General features: G+C 36.0%; 1 protein-coding gene across 1 annotated transcript in view; it reads right to left on the reverse strand.

Annotated features, from left to right (window-relative positions):
* The window catches only part of LOC129238828 (MAP kinase-activating death domain protein), a 69,597-nt gene that overhangs the window by 17,843 nt on the left and 28,995 nt on the right, over positions 1-22,759 (reverse strand). Inside the window, exons 15-20 of the mRNA XM_054874021.1 lie at positions 19,038-19,154; positions 18,443-18,700; positions 17,170-17,409; positions 16,825-17,097; positions 16,585-16,752; positions 5,532-5,540 (exon numbers count right to left, since the gene is read on the reverse strand). Of these exons, the coding sequence (XP_054729996.1) occupies positions 5,532-5,540; positions 16,585-16,752; positions 16,825-17,097; positions 17,170-17,409; positions 18,443-18,700; positions 19,038-19,154 (1,065 nt within the window). The remainder of the gene's footprint in view (positions 1-5,531; positions 5,541-16,584; positions 16,753-16,824; positions 17,098-17,169; positions 17,410-18,442; positions 18,701-19,037; positions 19,155-22,759) is intronic.

Here is a 22,759-nt window from a genome sequence, read left to right on the forward strand (position 1 = left end):
GGTTATAATTCAAATGTCAATTAAAGAATAACTTACAGATTTATAAATTGAAAATTAAGAGATAGTTTCAGAGAAAGAAAAATTGGAAAATTTGATAGAGCGACCATTTTCAGTAATGCAAACTATTTTCTAGTTAATTTGATAAGAATACTTTTCGGTTGAACTGAAGCATGTAAAAAATAAAGAACAAAGTGAGTTTTGCAAATAACTTGTCAAACGTTTCAAATCAATTTCTTAATGTCAACTACGATCTACTTGCTTAAAACTCTCTATACAAACTAAATACACAAGCATAAACAAAAATAATAACACAAATTTTGTTGATAACATTTTTTTTTTACTTATATTCCGCAAAATTTTAAATTGTTTCTACAATATTCTATAAAAAATAAAAACCACTAATTCTAAAAATTTCGTTTTTTGATTCAGTTTTAAGATGAGTATGAATTTGTCATTACACAGTTGCAATAAAGCAGTTATAGGTCACTGAGATTGTTGTAGGGAAGCTATCACTTACACACCTCATTGAATGCATTTCTTAAATTCTGTAATTGTTGACTGTATGTCTGTGTGTTTCTAATTTGGCCATGAAGTTGTAATTTTGCATTGAAATATTGTGTTCGAAATTTTCTCTTTTTTTCGTGTGCTAAAAATATGAAAATACTTAAAAGCATAAAAATAATTTTGTTTCTAATAGTAATGCAATAAAATAATAAAGGGCAATTTGTCAAAAGAAATATCAACCAAATTGCCTATTTAAAAGTTTTAATACCGAAAACTACGTTTAATGTGCATTAACATCAAATACAAATCACACCCACACCTTTTAGTTGCCAAGGTGATCGACGTTTATAAGCTGTCAAATCAAGTAGAATGAAAAGAAGGACTTGAGGTGGGCCAGTTAATGCTTCGTTACTTCATTTTAATGCTTGCTTCAAAGTGGAGTGGATAACAATTGCAAAAAAAAAGGCAAGAACTAAGGATACTATGTAGCTATAGAATAGTATTCAACCTTGATTGTTTGCGCACTTTCATATCCGCAACTCCTTAAATAGTTCAACACAAATCAACTAAACGTAAGGTTTACTTTCTTAATACGAGTAAACATTTCAATTATTATACCAAGATTCCAGTACTTTTAATACAGCCGGATTGTGCGCATAACATCGGTCCAAATAAAGTCTTACGACCTCAAATTACGGCTACGCGGTGGCCAATAAACATCGCCGTGACGGTTGTTAACAAGGTTACCGAGTTTGGCGCTGATGAGCTAGCGAAATTGCGTTTCGAACAGCTATAACTAAGAAAATTGGGCCAATGATGCCACTACTTGAAGATACGCACCAAACGGTCACGCTGGGAGGATGCATTGGCTTCTCGAAAATCACCTGCGAGCTCGAGGTGAGGCAGTTGAAAATGCTCTTAGTCAGAAATGATGAGGCTTGAGCTATTCAGCATGGATATTGGAAATAAGTTTGCAATATTTTCCAACTCTGTTCAACCGTAAGGGTTGTGATACTAACTTTCTGTCATGATTTCCAGCAGGAAAGAAAAGAAAAAATACTACGTAGACAACCCTGTGTATCAGATGTGCTTTTTACGATAATTGCTTCTCTCAATAAATAATTGATTTAACTTTAAGGGGGGGTAAGGGATAAAAATCGATTTTTTTTTTTTGCATGTTATTGTAGTAAAACATTTCAAAAATACCGTGTTAAAATTTTAAGTCAATCCGAGCAAAACTTTTTAAGTTATAGAGCATAAAGCCGAGCCGCCTCAAACATCTGCCGAGACGCAGCAGTTGCGCGCGTAGTCCGTTACAAACTTTAAACACGGTTTTCTCGAACCTTTTTTTTTTAAAGTGCGTAGTCATTGGCATTTAAAAACTACTCAACCGATCCTTTTGAAATTTTGCACACATATTTTACATACAAAAAACCTCCCCCCAACGTTTTTTTTCGCCATTTCTTTTTTATATTAAGGTGGTTTTACACCTACAAAATGGCGGCATTTTTTCGTCAAAAATCACTTTTTACTTCAAACGACTACCAAATGGCTGAAAATGAAAATAAATCATCAAAGTAAACGTTGGGGGGAAGTTTAACTCATACTTTAACTAAATTATTCGATTTTTTTGATTTCAGATGATTCTACGCTGAGATATGCTGACTACTGCAAAATGTATTTTTGAAAAGACGTCTACGTAAATGTGCTCTCATTCGCTCATTTTGCAATATTTTTACACGAAAATTTTATCAAATATTCTTGAAATGTTACTTTATAATCTGCAATAACTTTTAATAAACTGACTTGAACCGTTTCGCTACAATAAATTCATGAAAAAAGTGTTTTTTTTAGCGTTTATCCCTTACCCCCCCCCCCCCCCCCCCCCCCCCCCCCTTAATGTAACTGAAGATTTTTTGGGGGGAAAAAAAAGAATAAAACATCAGTAAAAAAAGTACAGATTCATTTTAGTTTCTAATTATGCAATTAATTACTACGCGCTTCATTTAAATTGATTTTGTAGTAAAACCACTAAAAGTTAACACAGAAGTGCAGGGCCGTGAAGAGAGTATTCGGGCCCCGGGGGAAACTTGCGATGCGGGCCCCTTCAAATTTTTTTTATTTATCAAAATGCGTATTATGTTATAGTGAGCCTCGAGTCCGGGTCCCTCTGAAAACTCCGGGCCCGGGGGAAAAAGTACCCGATCCCCCCCCCCTCTCGTCGGGCCTGCAGAAGTGTAAATAAATTCCGAATCCTAAAAAGGTAAGCGAGCCTACCTGAAGTAGTAACGTCACTTTACTTCCTTGCTGATCTTCTGATTGCGTGAACTATTAAGTCAATTTATGTATTAGCTGAATTTTATTCGCCAATTGTTCATCAAATTTCGATTCGACTATTGAATGCTTTCCTTATAACAACTGCCAATGTAATACGTGACATCAGCCAAAAACTTGAATACCACAAAATTTCCTATTAAAATTAGTACCTAAAAGATGCACATGTCGATTTTGAATTTTTATAAGCACGATAAACTCGTACTCGTATTAGGCTACCCCCAGAAAAATTGACTAAATAAATTTGTTCACAAAATTAAGGCATTTATAATTTTTAATTTTATAGGATAAGTTTCAACTAAAAAGGGGGACTAGACTTCTTTGGCCACCGGTCAAGCAATGCAATAAAATTAAAAAAAAAATTAATATTTCGCAATTCGACGTACGCCGTGATTGAGTGAAAATCAAAAAGTTTTTCTTAAGGGGTCACATCTAGTTAGAATTTTCAAAAAATCGATTTTTTTTTTATTTCATTTTTGTAATGTACATATATTTAAGTAAGCACTATGAAAATTTCAAGTCATTCCAAAGATTATTTTTGAAGTTATACGCATAAATGTAACGACGCGTCAGAGCACTTTAAATTAGCTTTTAAAACTTTAACCTTGTTTTTCTCAAAACTGTGTTTTGAAAGTCGGTGACCACGATTTCTCGGAAACGGCTAAACCGGTTAGTCTGAAATTTTTACACCGGCTTCTGAACTATATTTTCTAGTACTTAATCGAAGCTTTTTTAAAACCGATAAACATTTTTTGTTTATACACAATTTAAGGCCAAAACTATTCCAAAAAATAGATTTTTTTTTTTTTGAGAAGCCGCCATTTTGTCAATAAACTTTTTTTTGCTTATTCCTTCGATTAATTACAAGAATATACAATACTTTAATCAAATCCGTTAGGTTTTTTCATTTCAGATAATCCACTTCGGAGATATAGTGGTCACCGTAAAACGTCTTTTTTTGGAGGGGTTCCTGGAAATCTGCTGTAGCAGCTATAAAAACTGTTATTCTTGCAAATACAATTTTTTTAAATATTATTCAAAGTTACCATAATATGTGTACAAAGGCTTAAAACAATTAATTCAGAAGTTTTCTCAGGAAAATTTTTTTAAAAACCTCATTTTTCAGGGCTTCTAACTAGATGTAACCCCTTAAGAGCGGTTGGAGTGAAATAACTTCTCTTCACAAATCATACAAAAGAACTGAAGATACTTGCAAGTCGCTTAAAAAGATGATCTAAGTAATATGCGCGCTAAAAAATTGTATATTTATTGCTCCTGTTCCGTTGAAACTTAGTCCGACAAAATAACTTTCTATAACACGTTTGGTGCTAAGAAGTTTGTCTATTTTATTAACTTTGCCATATTTGAGATTCTAAAATTCTATGAGACAAATGAAATGACAGTCCTAGTAATTGCTCTGAACATCGATCCTGCAGCCTGTTAACTTACAGCAGTTTAAATGAGCTTCAAAAATACAGCCTTGATCCTTTCTGCTTCCTATGCAACTTCGTTCATAATGACTTTAAAACGATGCAGTTATCCAAGTTAGTTTGCGTGACTTTGGTACTAAAAAAATACTACACATTCTCCGGTAGTTCCTAGTTGGAACTAAGGGCCTCAATAAACAAGTTAAAATTATATTTATTGAAAGCTAAGCGGCTTTGTCGCCAAGTGCGACCTCCTTGCAGCGCAAAAGCGCTAACCCAAACTATGATTCAATTGAAAGGAAATGTTGCCAGAAGAAATGACTAGCTAATTTATCTAAAGCACAACAACACAAATTGCTCAAATGCGAAGTCATGGGAAATATTATTCAAGAGCATGCAGAAGCATAATTTTCAAGTGGCGAATTGTGAGAAGATAGCAAAAATACGTTTGTAAAATTTTCATTTTGGTTATTTTTTTATGAAAGTTAGTTACAACAAATAAGGCAACTGGTTGTACAGATATCATCGGTGGGCGAATAAAATAACACAATTTTGAGCGGCAACTTAAAAAATTGAATAGAGTGCATTTATTGTCAGAAAACATTTGCACATTTAAACAGCTTTTCAACAAATACTTAGTTAACTGGTATGTATATTTTTTACATTTGATAACTTTTGTATGCTAAGGTGCCAATGAAGAAGAAATTGCCCTTGCTCGCAAAAACGGTACTAAATAAAAAAGGAGTACAAATTATAAATAGAAAAGGCATAACAATAGTTTTATTAGTATTTAGTATAGAATCGAATGTAGCTAGCTCTTATGCGATGCTCCAAAAGTTTTCTAATTGTTTATATGTATGTGGGAAAACAACTTAAAAATCCACACAATACTAATTTTTGAAAATTGTAGTGAGTTACAAATACTTAATAAGCGTGTCTGTGATTGAGTGTTTTGAAGATAGGCTTCGTTTTGAGTTTCAATTCTGTTTTCGGGTGGCATTAAATTGACTTGTAGAATGTTAGGCTTTACCGAAATAACCATAAAACAAAAACAAAAACAAAACAAAATGAAAATAAATTTGAAATATAGGTATATTCACGACTACTTTGTTCATTCGAAAGGAAAATAAAAAAAAAATGTATTTAATTTTTGTACGAGTAAATGTGGCTTGTTTTTAGTTTTGTAGTCTATTTTTTTTTTATTTAAATTTATCTTCACTTATATTTTGGTTTTTAAGAAAAATGAAATAATAACACTTTTAGTACCTCGAAATCCTTTTAGAATTGCAAGATTTGTTTGATTGTTTGATTGTTTTGGTTTTGAGCATTGAATGATTCGGATAATTCACCAATCGAACGAATTCGAGTACGAAGTAACGAGTAGAATCGAGTTAATCCAAAAAGAAGAGCGGCAGCGATCCGCATGACATTTCAAAAACGATAGTAATAGTTATAAACAATAAAAAATTTAATTAAACGATTAGATTGCTTAGAATTTTTTTGCTAATTTTCGTTTTTTTGTTTTATATGGCTGACAAACAGAACTAGTATAATTATCTAAAAAATCAATGATTTGCAATCAAAAATATGCAGTGCTAATATTTAAATTCATCACTAGCGAAAACTAAAGAAATGTTTAGAAAAGCGCGTTTAACGGAATATTTAAAAACCATGAAACAAAATTGAAATACACATATGGGAATTATAATGAGTGAAAACTGATCCTGACTTGCCTAATAAAGCTCATAATTTACCAAATAAGTAGTGAATAAATCAAATTAAAAAAATTAGAAAAATAAGAGATTAGATCTCTTATAATAAAATTGATTAGATCAGAAGTTGACTTAACATAGCGAATGTACACAAGGACCATCTCAAAAGATACCAATTTAGAGAATTTCTTATTTGCAGCAAATTTTCAACGTTTTGAACTAAGTATTTAAGCAAGTAAGTATATTTGTGCCATTTGGTATTTTGGCTGTCATTATTTATTTCAACAAAGTTACCGATTTTTCAAAAGGCTAATCCCGAAAAAAATCCATATATAATTTGAGTTTTTATGAAAATAACATTTAATAAGTACAAAAAAGTGATTGAAATAAAATATTTTAGTTTATTTGCTTTTTTATATTTACATGGACACAAGATTTTAAATGAGTACTAAAATATTAATTTAATGTCATCGAAAAAATTAAAATGACATAATGTTTCGACTATCCACTCATCACGAGACATTCTTAAATTTATGTAAATTAATCTAATTATGAACTGAAGAATTACAAGAACAAATTAAGTAGACAAAATCAGTTAAATAGAGATTTATAAATTTAATTACATATTCGAAAAGTTAAAAAAGAAATTCAAATTAGATATTCATTGTACTGAGTGAATGGAATAATAACAATAAAAAGAAAGTGTTATTCAAAATTTCAAATAGAGAAAGAGAGAGAGAGATATAGAGAAAGAGTGGCACAATAGATGGAGCGAAAATATGTACTTTTACACGTTTACATATAATACTGGATAATTTTATAAAATATTTATTATTGCATTGAAAAGCCCTAGGAACTTAATTTGCAGAAACGCTGATTGTTACTCTTTTTTCTCTAACCGAACATACTTTTTCTTTGTGTTCATCAATATCTATATATTATTGATATTAAAAGAACGTGAAATAACAAAAAAAAACAATAATAATAAATATGAATGGTGATAGTAGTAAATAGCAAATATGGTATTGTAGCAGCTGTTAGTAAATTTTAATTAATAAATATGAATTAGTATTTGGCATTCAGTACATTCACAAGCCGTATATGCTGATTTTTTTGTTTTTGCCTTGCATGTAATATACTCGTAAATTTGAAAATGTTAAAAAAATCAGACACAAATTATTTAAAAAAAATATTTTATCAAATGCTGAGAATGAACACTCATAAATTTGAAAATGTTAAAAAACATAATTTAAAAACAAAAAAGGCAAAAATTTATAAATGCTGAGATTGGGGTTTGCGTTTAATGCGTTTACTAAAGCAATCATTTAAGTGAAACGTTTAGAAAAAAATGAAATATCCTTAAAATGACAAGAGGCTAATCTAAATACACAATTTATTGTGTAAGAATGAAGAATACACAAATCCATGAACTTAGATAAAAAGAAGAAAGAATTATGCGCAGATACGTAAACTATTTTAAATTCTTGCTACTAGGATAGGTTAGGTAGTGCTACCTGATCTGTAAAAAGATCTCACTTACACCTATAGGGTCCATTGTGTTGCTAAGGAATATGTACATTTTTTTACTTTGATTGTAATTCAGACTTGGCTTATGACAGGTTTGCTTGCAAATAAGCTGCAAGTTTTTGTCAACAAGTGTTTAAGACGTTTATTGCGGGTTTGGTGGCCCAGAACAATCATCAACAGAGAGCTTTGGGCGAATTGTAAGCAGTTGAAATAAAGCAGAGAGAAAGTGGGGGTGGATTGGCCAAACTCTTCGAAATGATCCTATAGAAATATGCAGGTAAGCACTCGTTTGGAACCCGCAAGGCAGTAGAAAAAATGAACGCCCTAAATGCACTTGGAAGAGAACTCTCGAGAAAGAACTTAAGGTTTCAGGGAAATCTTTCAAAGAAGTCAAAGTCATCGCGAAGCATCACGACCATTGGAAGCGTTTTGTAGCGGCCCTATGTCCCATCAGGGAGGAAAAGGAATTAAGACGGAGAATTCAAAATAGCCTTCGCAGAAATTGATAATTCTTAATTAATTAATTTTTCATAACCCAAGCGTATTCATATACTACTGTGGGCAAAAAGTAAGGTGAATTTATTTGTCAAACTTCGCGGGATTAAAATTTCGCTCTAGTTAATATATTTTTTTCGTGAGTTGACAGCACTGTTAATAACATCTGGACCAACTTTTATGTGAATGTCATTATCAGTAATATATTTACGCTTGTATTTACCAAACGACCAAGAGTGCATTTTTCGATTTTTACACTGACTGATTTCATTGAGCAGAGCAGTGCCATCAAATTTTATTTGCGGAATGAAATTTCGGCTGCGGAAACGTTTAGCATGTTGCAGAAGGCATTTGGTGATTCGACCATGTCGCAGAAAAATGTTTATAAGTGGTACAAAGACTTCAAAGAGGGTCGGGAGAACGTGTTGATGACTTGGAGCGCTCCGGACGACCATCGACGTCAACAGATGACAAACACGTCAATAAAGTGAAGGAGTTAGTGCTCAAAAATCGTCGGTTGACTGTTAAACACCTTACTGATATGATCGGAATATCAGAAGGATTTGTGAAAACCATTTTGAAAGACCATTTGGGCCTACGAAGAGTCAAATCTCGTTTGGTACCGAAAACTCTCAATTTCTTGGAAAAAAGTCGTCGCGTTGATGTGTGTGAAACAATGCTTTCAGACTATCAGGACAAGCTCAAATGCATCATTACGGGAGATGAGACTTGGATTTATGCTTACGACCCTGAAACAACCGACCAATCAAGCGAATACTCGTATCGTGCTAAAGGCGAGGCCAGACCGAAAAGAGCACGTCAAAGTCGTTCAAAAATAAAAGTCATAATGACAGTTTTTTTCGATTTTCGTGGTGTGGTGCACTATGAATTCCTTCCACCTGGCCAAACTGTTAATAAGGAATATTTTTTGAGCGTTATGCGTCGTTTACATGAAGCAATTCGTCCAAAAAAACCAAAATTATGGGCCAACAACTCTTGGTTTTTGCATCACGAGAATGCACCGTCTCACACTGCACTCGTTCTTCGTGACCATTTCGCCAAAAATTCCACGCATATCGTTCCGTAACCACCGTATTCGCCTGACTTGGCTCCGTGTGACTTCTGGCTATTCCCAAAACTCACAAGACCACTCCGGGGAACGCGTTTCGAGTCGATTGAGGAGATAAAAGCTGAATCGAAGAAGGTGCTGATGGGTATACCGGAAATGGACTATTTGGCATGTTTCGGGGATTGGAAAAATCGTTGGCATAAGTGTATTTCATCGAGAGGGGATTATTTTGAAGGGGATGAAATTGATTTCCAAAAATAAATAAAGATTTTTCATTTTACAACCAAATTCACCTTACTTTTTGCCCATAGCATAAGAATAGCTGATTTGCCTTTGGTCTGGCGATTTGCTGGTTTGTTTGCCAAACTGATCTGTTTTTGTTTTTGTTTTTTTTGTCTACCGACTGATTGATTTTCTGTCATTCAAATTATTAAATGTCGAAAAACAATTTTTGTTCTTCCACAAATCCGGGCGTTTCTGGGGCGGATTGCTTCTCACAAATTGCGCACAACTTGTAGGTAATATTCCTTATTGACCGTTTTACCCTGTGGCAAGAACTCATGATGCTCAACGCCCCTGCAATCGAAGAAAACGGAAAGCAAAACTTTTACATTCGACCGAACTTGGTGCGCTTTTTTCGGTTTGGTTCGTGCGGCAGCTTCTATTCAGATGATTGAGCTTTGGTTTCCACGTCATAACCATAAATCCACGATTCGTCACCAGTTATGACCCTCTGAAGCAAATTTGGGTCGTCGCGGACAGAGTCCAACATCTCATTAGCTATGTTCATGCGATGCTGCTTTTAGTCGAAATTGAGCTGTTTTGGTACGAATTTTGCGGCGACCCGTTTCATGCCCAAATCATTGAAAAAATCGAATGGCACGAGCCAATCGATATGTCTAGGACCTCAGCAACTTCTCTAACGGTGATTTAACGATTGGCCAATACCATTTTCTTCCCTTCATCAATTTTTTCGCCTGTTGTTGAAGTGCTCGGGCGTCCGGCACACCGGCACGCTTTTCGTCGTTCACATCTTCTCGGCCTTCTGAGAACATTTTGTACCACCGATAAACGTTGCTTTGGTCCAAAGTAGCTTCTCCGTATGACACAGTCAACATTCGAAATGCATCCGCGCACTAAATTTCGTTTTTCACACAAAATTTGATACAGGTTCTTTGATTCATCTTTTTGAATAGATACAAATCGAAGGCGAGCCGAAACACGTGCAAGCAAAGCAGCTACCAACAATTAACTGAACATTTAAAATGGCCAAACTCGTCGGCATGAGTGAGAGACATAAGTACCAACATATCGCCACAAAAAAATCGAAATTCGAATATATGTAACCTGCGAAAATTTAAAATTTGCAATACTTTTTGAACACACCTCGTATAGTATTTATACAGTTTGTCAAGAAAATGTTTTGACACACTAAAATAGTCAAGTCATTTGCACTTCTTTAACTAAAACCATCGCATCTTATTGAATTTGGAAAGCTTTTCAAAATTATTTCATTAACTTGCATAGCGAAGCCTTGTTCTCCCACAGTTCCACACATTGCCAAAATAATCTCTCCCAAGCAAGGAATGTAAAATATTGGTTGGAGTACTGACGGACCATTTTCTCGCTGCATATCACACAGTTATACTCCACAAGAAGTTAAAGGAAAGCATATACCTAAAATAGGGCTGGTCCAGAAAGAGGCGTGTAATTTAAGCGAACTGTGTAATTTATCCTGCTCTAAGCAGAACGCGTTACAACTGCCTGGGATCGGTATACTTTTCATCTCTGAAGGATATTGCTGACAAAAGTTTTAACTTAACAAAAACAAAACAAATACTTCTCTCAGCTGTCAATGACATATCTACATATCTATTATCGGCATCGATTACTAAGGTGATTCGACATAACGTTACAGCGTTTGATTGAAAAGTATTTTTTTAAGCAGTTTTTTTTAACCTTTTGGCTTATACAACTAATATTCTTCAAAATAGGATCTTTGAGCGTTAATACACCGCTGGTAGCGGACCTTCCACTGCAGGAAACCTTTTTTAAACTCATCCGCCGGAATCGTGTTCAATTCGGCTGTCACAGTTTTTTGGATCGCCTCGATGGAGTCGAAACGCCTCCCCTTCAGCTTTCTTTTTAAGCGCGGGAACAGAAAGAAGTCCGGAGGAAACAGGTCTGGGCTGTAGGGAGGGTGGGAAAGCACCGAAACACACATCTTGGCCAATGCAGAGGTGCAGAGGAAGGAGATGTGCGCCGGCGCATTGTCGTGATGAAGGGTCCAATTGTTGATGAGGTCGGGCCGAGCTCGGGCGACGCGGTTTTTCAGCCGAAGGAGCACTTCTTTGTAAAATGCCCCGTTAACAGTGCTTCCTGGAGGTACAAACTGTTTAGCTTTACGCAAAATTTGATCGAGTAACGTTGCTCCAACGATCGCTGCATTTTCGCCACTGCAAAATCCTAACACACTTTCAAAACAGCTTTCACGCGCGGAGCGATGCTGACTGCACCGCTGTTGCCAGCGAACTGGGACCGGTTTCTAGTGGAAGGGGAAGGTCCAACGATCATTTTCCCCCACCAGCCGATTCGGTTGATCGCTTGGCAGACGCTCCGCGCGGGAAGGCTCATTACTTTTCAATCAAACCCTGTATCTCACTAAGTTGCAACACATGCCTTAGACATCAGTCAGTCATAAAGTGATCGTAAGAGTGATTTGTTGATCAAAATATCGAATCGAACACAAAAATGCCTGGAAAACGGGCATCGTTTGAGGTGACTCAGTTGGTCTATTATAATTATACAATCGGAAAAAATGCACAACAGTTATCAGAAATGTTTTATTTAACCCGACAAACTATTTTTAATATAATAAATTGTGCAAATGTTTGTCCAGCATGAGAAGGGGTGATTTGGTGTTTATACCCGTAGAAGATTAGATGTACGCATGACAATATTTGGATATTCTGCAATGCCATTTGACAAATATATATCTGTAGATCTTCTGGCGAGAGAACGGAGAGGACTATCCAGTCTTTATCAGAATACCTACTTGGACCTTCTCTGTCTTCGATGCGTTCCTATCTATCCTACCGTAGTTCAGAGGAAGGATCCAGGAGAGGAAGAGAAGGGACTGATTTAATGGCACACCGTTCGATGCAGGAGACGTCGGTCGCTGTACGTGCGAAGACATTTTTAACCTTACCTCACCGCCACAAAGAAAAAAATTACAAATAGTGTAAAAAAATTTAGCTTCATTGTTGACAAGAAAACTCAGTTTAAATTCTACCAGGACAACGATCCAAAACATAAAGCTCATATAGTCAGAATGCGACTTATTTTTATTACGGTAAACTTTTCAATTGGCTATTAATCCAATGGAAAATTTGTGGGCATATTTAAAGAAAAAGTTGCAAAAACGCAACACTCCAAAGCGCGAGTAGATCTCAAAAACGTTATTTTTGAGGAATGGTACAGTATGCTCCAGGACTATAATATTCGAAAATTTATTCATGTTATGAGAAGCACACTGCAAGGTGTCATAGATGCTCGGTGTAGTCATACAAAGTACTGATTCACATTTTATTTTTATTTAAATATAATTTACATCTATTTTAGGTTCAGTGCCTCATACCCTTCCTATCGCATGGCGCAGAAGCTTGGACGATGACAACATCCGATGAGGCGTCCGTGGAGAATTTAAGAGAAAGATTCTGCGGAAGATTTTTGGATTTTTGCACGTTAGCGCCGGCGAGTATCGCAGGCGATGGAACGATGAGCTGTATGAGCTTTACGACGACATAGGCATAGTGAAGCGAATAAAGATCCAGCGGCTTCCTTACTGGGTCATGTCGTCCGAATGGATATATGAAAGTATTCGATGCGGTACGAGCTGGTGGTAGCAGAGGAAGAGAAAGGCCTTCACAACAAAAGATCAGGTGGAGAAGGACCTGCTTTCCCTTGGTGTGTCGAAGGTGCGCTGGTTAGCACCCGAAAGAAACGACTGGCACGCTTTGCTTGGTTTAGGGTAAAAAACAAATCGATTTTGGTTTATTTGAGAAAATGAATGTACATAATCTCAAGAATGTTGTGTCCAAATTTGAAGTCAATCGGTGCAAAACTCACAAAGTTAGAGCATTATAACCGTTGGCCGCTCCGACTCGGCTACCTCCAAAGAAAACTTTAAATCGATTTTCTGGAAAACGACGTTTTTCAAGTCGGTGGACACTTTTTCTCTGAATCTACTCGACCGATCTTCCTGAAATTTTGTACACACTTTCTCTACATAATTACCGAGGTAACCCTGGGAGGTTTTTTTTCAATTTTTATTTATTTTACAATGAACAATATAATGTGATTTATCGTCTAAAAATCGCACTTCTACTTCAAATGTTAAAAAAAAAAAAACAAAAAAAAATTTTTTTTTAATAAAAACTCAACAGGGTTACCTCGGACAATTGATTACCTAATGAAAACTCTTTGATTTTTTGATTTCAGATGATCCAATGCTGAGAAAAACTGTCCACGGCAAATTGCCTTTTTTTCGAGACGTCTGCGTAGATCTGCTGTCAATGGCTCAATTTTGTATATTTTCTTGTGAAAATTTTTGAAAATATTTTTGAAATATGAGTTTACCGTACACTAATTGGATAAATAAATTTACATGAATCATCTTTCCAAAAAAAATTCATAAATAAGTGCATATTTTTAGTGGAATTAAGAACCCTAGCCGCCAAAAATTTAAGACGAATTCTTGGAGATTTCACAATCAACTTGAATGCAGACAGTTTAGGGGAATAAATAGGCTTTATTTCAATTTCGGTTCAACTCCGCCTGAGGCAATGACTGTTACCTTTCAGGCGACTGGAATATTCTAACTTCAAATCTCTTCCGCTGAATCGACTTAAGGATAGTTTTGTGTGTATGCGGAGTACCACAAAATACGAAGTTCTGATATTTTGTCAGATTTATTCTAATCGTTGACAAAAAGTGAAAAATTGGCGCGCTGTTTAAAATCTACAAGGGCCGGTGGATGGAAAACGGCTGATTGAGAAAAGTGAAAAGTTATATTTTGACGTCCTGCAGCGGCTGCGCGCATCTTAAGGGTACTCATCAAAGTGGCCAGCAAGAGTAGGTAAGTGAAATGGTTGAAGTACCACTCTGGCACTACCCTAGTAGGACTTAATCCTTTCGATCCGAAAAGCCGTTACCTCAGCGAACTTGTTTTACGTTTTCAATCGTTACAATAGGGGGAATAAAAGCATTCCATCACTTCAGGATTTGAATCGGGTAAAAAGGGGTGGTGGGAGGGGCTGGGACATATTTGTCCCGTCAGTGTTTTTGAATGGGACTTATATGTCCCGATTAGTATTTTATCCTCGAACATATACCGGGACACATAGGTCCCGTTCGGACCGAAAAGGTTAAAGGCCGTTTCTATACCATTATGAGAACTCCGACAGGCCGTTATCTAATGGTAAACCTATCCGCGTATGTGACGATCACCCAATGACCGGTAAACAGAGTTACGAGTTTGGAAATTGAAAGGCATAGAGTTCCCACGACTTTCTGGATCCTCCTTCCATTGCAGTAGGGCTAAAAGGTTTTCGAAAAATAGCACATGCAAAATGGAGCTCCATCTTTTCTACGCTTTCCTGAGAAATAAGTTTTTTCCCCTTTAACAACAGTCAGGGGGCGCCGATGACCGGGTAGGAGGCCTCTGAGACCATTCCAGTCCCCTTCCTGGTAAGCTCATCAGCCATTTCAATACCCTCGAGGTTTCTATGTCCTGGAACCCAGATCAGATATTTAATCTTCTACTTACAGGATTTGACTAGCAGGGATCTGCACTATGACGTCGTCAGAGCCTTGATCGCGGCTTGACTATTGAAGAAAATGTTACTATCTCCCTTGCTTCCTCGTTCCCTAAGCATTTTGCATGCCTGATCACAAAGACTTGATCGCACTAGCAGTATTCGGTAATTTTAAGGAAATAGATAAATTGGCTTATTAGAGAAAACCGCTGCTCTGACTCCCGATTTCATCTTGGAGCTGTTAATGAAGACAGAGGCGCCAGCTTCGGTGCAGATTTTCCGCTCGTTCCAATCTTGCCTACTTGTTGCGTTGGTTACATTCAGACGATTTCTATGGTTGTATATAGAGTTTGGAAACAAGACGGATATTTAGCGTCGCAACAATTATTTCATTTGAACCACAAATTAATCGAGGAGGTAAACATTGTCGGCCGCCGTAGCCGAATGGGTTGGTGCGCGACTACCATTCGGAATTCACAGAGAGAACGTCGGTTCGAATCTCGGTGAAAACACCAAAATTAAGAAAAACATTTTTCTAACAGCGGTCGTCATTACAATTTGTGCTCATAAAGCAGAAGCGCGTTTGCTGAACAGCATTTAAGTTTTTACCGAAATGTTATAAGGTGGTTGGATGACAGATTTGGCAAAAAAAGATATACGAGTATTTTTGAAGGGGAGTTACTTTTACATTTTTTATTTCAATAAACTATTTTTCATAACTCTCAATTATTAAAGAAATATTTTTATATTAAAAAATGCGCATCTAATAGAGCTACACCGGTAAATTCATCCCCCACGCGTTTAAACTTACGCTTGTTGTGGGGAAGGCGGAGTTAGTAAACTACTAAAATTAGAAAAATAGGAAAAAATTATATGAAACATTTTTTTGTAAGCAAAATTAACAAAGGACACTTCTGTCGGTCAATCTAGCATAGTTTATACCAGGGAGCTCTCCTTTTAGTACATATTTTTAAGTTCTGATATTATTCGCTTATTTATTTAGTCGCATTATTTAAGATTTAGAAATAAAATTTGTTGCCCACTTATCAGCCGTTGCAGCATATGTAGTAATATATAGATAAATCTACAAATAAAAATTGTGCAAAATTAAAGTATATATGGAGTTACAAATTAACCCAAACACTACAAAATAATTCAATCTGATTCCAATGGTTGGCGCTAAATCGGTCGAAAGTGCTATTAAAGCCTCAGCATCGCAATGCACGTTTCAACATCTCTTAAACTCTGTTTTTTCTTTTCAATTTTAATTGATTTCTAATAAAAATTGTAATGAAAATTGAGAAGGTCCTTGCTTTTATACATAAATAAGAACTTCGTATGAAAAACTTTACAATGTATGAACTTTTTAAAATAAATAATCTTTATCTTTGGTGAACACAAAACAAAGAAGATATTGAAGTTGAAGAACGGAAAAAAAACAAAAAGAAGTTCGTTGACGTAGCTTTACAATTTCATAATCTCACAGAAACCATAACAATTAAGTAAAATAATATTGAAAACAGGCGTTAAAGATTTTCGGGTTATACTTAAAATTTTAATGATTTTTAACATCTTCCCACAAATACCTAAAATCCTTTTTACACCGTTGATGCATATTTGCATTCTTTATACTATATATTTAAGGAACAAATAATACATGGTATGCACCATAAATATCTATTGAAAATCAATTCACTTACCTTGCTGTTGGAAAACAACAAACCAACCCCCTCTAAGCACACCTGCAAAAGGCCACCCTCGCCAGTATTCATATCCTGCACTGGGAACTCGCCGCCCAACTCAGGCACATTTTTCGGAGTGCCGCTACGTTCCATAGCCTCCTTGATACAGTTGTAAAGTTCTCTACACTGTTTTTGATTAAAAAAAAATCCATAAAAAAATAAAAAAAATTAGGTTAAAGCTAATCAATAGTAAACTACCTTGCGAGTATAGAAACGGTTGAGCTGTATTTGCCCTCCATTACGGCGCCAGAGACAGAGCACTTTAGTTTTGGGCGAATACGTCATGTTAACTAGACGCTCATAGAACCAACGTTCAACGATTGTGCCATCAACAGAGCGTACCACAAGTCCATCGTCACGCACCTCCATGAATAGAAGTGGCCCGCTGGCATCTGAACCCGGATGTATGGTGAAACTCTGACGATGCAGAAGTCTCGAACCGAGCGGTTTCAGGTCGATGTCGTTGCCATTCTGTGAAAATAGAAAGTAATGAAATTATATACGACATCAAAACGTACACAACAAGTAAGCTAGGCAACTCACGAGATTATTTATTTGATCTACAACGTTGTGCACTTCGGTGGAATAAACCAAACCAATGTGACTTTTACCCAGAAGGCGTCGAATTTTTCGGCGTATCTCCTCTTTGTTCACGCCAAGCATTACCAGTATAGCCGTGAGATTGTACAGCATTGTTGAGAGTAGTCGATCCTCGTCGTGTTCCAAACGTTTACGTTCTTCATCGCTAAGTGATTTGTAGCGTTCCATCATCTCTATGGGACCCTGTGGCAGAAGAAATCATTTTAGTGGCTGATGGAATGCTGTCCAAGTAAGTCTAACTCTTATTGGTAATGCGGCGGAAAGGCAGGTTCTTCAACTAAATTCGCACGAAACACATTTCGGTTTTAAATTTATAACTTTCAGCCAAGCATTTTATTTGAAGAACCAATTTCTTGAGATATTTGTATGTGAATACAAATATAGTTGACGCGGACAATTTATGAGGAGCTTTTTTCATGGCAGGAATACATTCGGAGGTTTACCATTACCTATCGCGGGACTTCGGTTATTACAAAAAAATGTTCTATGGTTTGGTGTTTCATGCTCACAGTGGATTTCAAAACCGGTCTCTCTCGAATCGTAGTTACGCAAAAACCCATTCAACTACGATGGTTGTTTCCAAAATAGCGATTGCTTATTTCAAACAGAAGCATTATGAGGCCATATGTGGAAGGGCAAATTGTAAACCGAACCGAAAAACATGACCTCCGCAGATTCTTTTTCGCATTTTAAGCGATTATTTGGGCCACCGAAAAGTGTTTTTCCCACAAGTTCACTGGCACCCAAGTTGACTGACAGCCAACTCCTGGCCTTTTGAAGCGATTGATTTATTGCATTGCTCATAACAGGTGGCGCAAAATTCATCAATTATGGAAAGATTTATAATATTTGCAAATATCGTCATACGGCAATCATATTTGACACTTGTGAGCTAGACAGACAGACAAGCAATGGAGCACGTAAGGGTCACAATAAATATTTCCGTCATTCAAAATAATTTTTGTTTTAGTAAAAAGTTGAACGGTTAATTTTGCGCCACCCGATTAATTTTACGCCACCCTTTATTTGGGCAGAATATCGCACAGAAGGAAGTTGGCGTGTTTTGCACAATAAAATGTGATCTCAAAAAAACGTATACCGACATACTAAAAGACTTCCCAGCCGCTGACATCCATTCCATTGTTTTGACTCAAAACGGGAATATTTGAAATTAAGTGTTTTCAAAAGTCTTATCCAAATTTTAAGTCTCCCTCACCTGGTCCATGCCGATCATATCTCGTTCTTGGCTCACTGCGTCCAAAAACGCATCTTCCCAGAATTGCATTTGATTCCACAAACTTGAACGATCGCGCCCAATCATGCCTTCGAAGAGATACACTCTTGGACTATCTGGCGATGGCGAGGAAGAGGTGTTGATCAAGTGTCCTCCTGTATAGCGAAAACCGGCGCTGAGTGTTGATTTACCCGACCAAATATTTCCAGAGCTTCGTTTGGAATCCTTTGATGTTGTAGTCTAAAAGGCATGCATTACAGATAGTGAGTAAATATTGAGTACATAAATGCATACGAGTATATGGTAATAAAATGAAGAGTAAGTTTCGATATTTATATTGAAAAATACTAAGGACAAGGCAAAGTGGATAGTTTTAAAGTTTCGTGTTCTTTAAATGCAAGATTTATTTCATTTCACACAAATTATAATAGTATCTAAGAGTAGGGCACGCTAGAGCTTTCATTCGAAGTTATTAGTTTTCTTGCATAATCAAATCCAAATAACTTAAAAGAATGGAGAAGTAATTGAAATAATGAGACATTTAAATATCTTACATTACACTTGAAATCATACTTACATTTTCGTATTCGGTATCGGATACCGTTGATCGACAACTAGCGGGCATACGAACATTCAAACTACCAGCAGGTAGGAGATCACTAACAACAGACAGAGCACCTGTGGAGCCGGCACCCTGGGAATGGATACCACAAATCAAGATGCAATTCAATCATTGATCCTCTATCACAACAAGCAACAACAAAACGTGGCACGTATGTATGTACATATGCATATGATTGAACAATTACAAACAAATGACAAGCCGAGAAATTAACTAATCGGCGCAAGGAAACTCAAGTATGTAATACATAGAGGTTAAATTATTTAGTGGTGGGGTTATACGAGTTATATAGTAGGCAGAGTATGCAAGGGATAGGCTGGAAGATTTATTTCTCTACGTCTTTATGTATAATTAAGGATACAGGAGCTATACTTTGGCTTGGAGCAGGTACACTAGGCCGGGTCGATTTGTGGGGAGGCAAAAAAATCGCCCATTGCTCTGTGAAAATCATATTCTAGGGATCAAAATAAGAAACTTTGCCGAAGGAACCTAGAATTTTGATGTCCTCCAATTTGGGTCGAACTTTTTAGTTTCTTTTCTATAACTCACTTAAATTAATTTTTTCATTTACATATGTTCTGACTAAATAAATTTCTTATGAGAAAAAATAGATAATATTATATTGTAAATAAATAATAAATTATAAATTATAAATAAATAAAAATAAAAATAAATAAAAAAACATAGCCATTTAGCTGATTTTTTCATGTAAAGGCCAAAAATGGTGATATTTTTACGATTTTCACAGAGCAATAAGCGATTTTTAAATCGACCCGCCCTAAGGTACACCCAGCCCTTGAGTTCGCGAGCGAGTGCTTGTACACACAAAAGTGAAATAGTGATTTTCTCATAAAATGTGTTAAATTGCTTTTGCAACTGCAACAGAGCACTATTAACGCACAGGGTGTCTTGTTACTGCTACTACTACAAAGACTTTAAGGTTATATTTGATGGTTGAATTCTTGACGAAATAGACCTATAAGTCAGCGTTCAACGCTGGCGCCCTAGATATTTCAGGGGGGGTAAGGGTTTGCACTTTCAAAAACTCGATTTTTGAAGTGAAAACTTCTTTAGAATCGTTGGGAGTGATTTGAGACTCGATGAAACGAAAAAGCGACACTCTTGGCTACGAAGCGTTATATGTTGATATACGTATATGTGTGTGGCTGCGTACTGCTGAGCCACGCTAGTATAGTGAGTATTGTAGTATGTATACTACACTGCCTATTACTTGCTTTGGTGTTTAGTTCAAGCGTCATACGTTTGTATGTTTGTATGTATGCTAGTATGTATGTGTGCGCGCCTGCGTATTACGGAGCCACGGTGAGCGAGAAGGCATTATGTATACCTATACTACACTACCTAATACTTGCTTAGACCAAGCGTCCTACGAATGTTTGTGTGTATGTTAGTACGTCTGTGTAATATACGCGTTACGACGCTCATAATAGCAACCGCGTGTGCTGTATTGCATCCGTATTTTTATATTCGTAAATATTTTCATTTTTAAATATTTACCGCAATTGCAGGCGGTGTTGCAATATACCACAATCAAAATGACGGTGCTTGTATTGTAACTCCACAGATAGATCTGAATGCACAGCAACTAGAATCACTGTCTGTTCAGCTCTCTAAAGTGGGAGAAATATGTGCATGCGAAACCAGATTGAGCAATGGAAAAATAGTTTTAATTGTGTCAATTTATATTTCACCGAATCAATCAATAAATAGCAACACGGAATTAATTCACGAAAATTTAATAAAGTATACACCAGAAGTATCGCGGATACTTAGAAAAGGTTACGATAAAGTTCCAATGATTTTAAGTGGCGATTTTAATGTAAATTTTGCATTGGACACAGCGGTTCCTTTAATTGACTTTCTCAATACAACATTCAATTTAAAAATGTGTAACAATCGCACTGAATCGACAACACGTTCAAAAACAACAATTGACACGGTATTTCAAAGATATGTTGACAACATCGAAAGCAAAGCATTTGTATCATATTTTAGCTATCATAAGCCACTCGTATCATTTGTTGAAATTGAAAACATTGAGGATGAATAATAATAAAATGAAGAAAATAAAATATGAACTTTATAGCAATATTATAATGAACATATAATTATCCCGCCCCTAATGCTGCTTTCGTCTCATTCTCTCTCAGTTTGTTTTACGGAAGGTTTCACTTCTATCGCGTCTAACCGTTAGACTGGTATTTTTTTTTTTGTCTTATCTTATTGTTTAACATTTCAAGAATATATTCCCAAAATTTTAAGCCGATCTGAGCAGAAATTTTGGAATTATTGTCCAATTAGTCTCTCGTCTTAGCTCTGACAGGTGCGAGCGTTCGGGAAGGCAGCGCGGCTGACTCTTAAACTTTTAAACGCGTTTTCCTCAAAACTACTTTTTAAAAGTTGGTGATCACTGCCATTTAACTAAACTACTTGACCGATTCATTCCAAACTTGGCACACATTTTCTTCATTTAAACTGCCTCCCCCAACGTTTAGTTTATATTTTTTTGACATGAAGGAGGTTTCACGCCCACAAAATGGCGGACATTTTCGTTGAAAATAGAAGTTTTCACGTTGGAGCGAAGGTTCAATAATACTTTGATTAAATTTGAATTGGTTTTAGTTTCAGATAATTTCCGACCGAGATACAGTGATCACTGCAAAATGTTATTTTTTTCAAGACTTTCCCGGACATGGTCTGTCACCGGCTTATTTTTAAGTATTTCCGCAAGAAAAAATTACAGAATATAGTTAAAAGTATGCTTAATAATGTACAAAGTTTTAAATAAATTTGCTCAATCCATATTTAAGAAAAAAAATCCCAAAAATAGTGTTTTTTCCGCTGAAACCCTTATTATGAATGTATTCTTTCGTGAATGCATATTTAAATTATACTAAATGGAATTATACTAATGAATCTATATTTAAATTATATTAATTGGGAAAATTTTCGAAAAAAATGTTTTTATGTGACTTTTTTCGTGTCTTTTCATAAGAATTGTATTTTCTACACAAAAACAAAAATAGGTATTTATACCTTTCCAACGAGGTCAAAAAATGGTCAAGTAGTTTTCTAGATATTGCGGTTTTTGAAATGCATAAAATTGGTCTTTGACCTTCAGTATCTCCTCCATTGTTATTTTCCGAAATTCTTTGCACCATTGTAGTCAGCAGTCAGCATAAAAACTTCTACCTCGTTTGATTTTTTTCTAGCGAATCGGTGCATATTCCTTACTTGTTACTCCACTTATACTGAACGCATTCGCAAAAATTGCATACATTAATGTTGGGCATGTGAATACACATTTTTTTTTGGCGGATAAAGTGGTTTAGAAGGCCTAATGCATCATCAAAGCTGACGTCGCAGCAATGGTATATCCGGAGACTAAACAACTTTCCATCGTGTGCAACCGTCGCCCACCCTGGACACAACACAAGGTCCCACTTTTTCAACCGGAAATATTAGAAAATGCACGTCAAGTACGTAGTGCTATTCAGAGTAGTTCGTAGGCTTTAAAATCAGATAGAACACGAGTATTATAGCAACTGGAAAATTTTATGTAAAAATGCAAACATATTCCATCCACGTACTTCTGCTGCTATCGTTCAGTGGTTGAGGCCGATGCAAATGTTCATGAATATATAGGGCGGTCCATG

This window comes from Anastrepha obliqua, chromosome 2 (genome assembly GCF_027943255.1).
Source record: "Anastrepha obliqua isolate idAnaObli1 chromosome 2, idAnaObli1_1.0, whole genome shotgun sequence".
NCBI lineage: Eukaryota > Metazoa > Arthropoda > Insecta > Diptera > Tephritidae > Anastrepha > Anastrepha obliqua.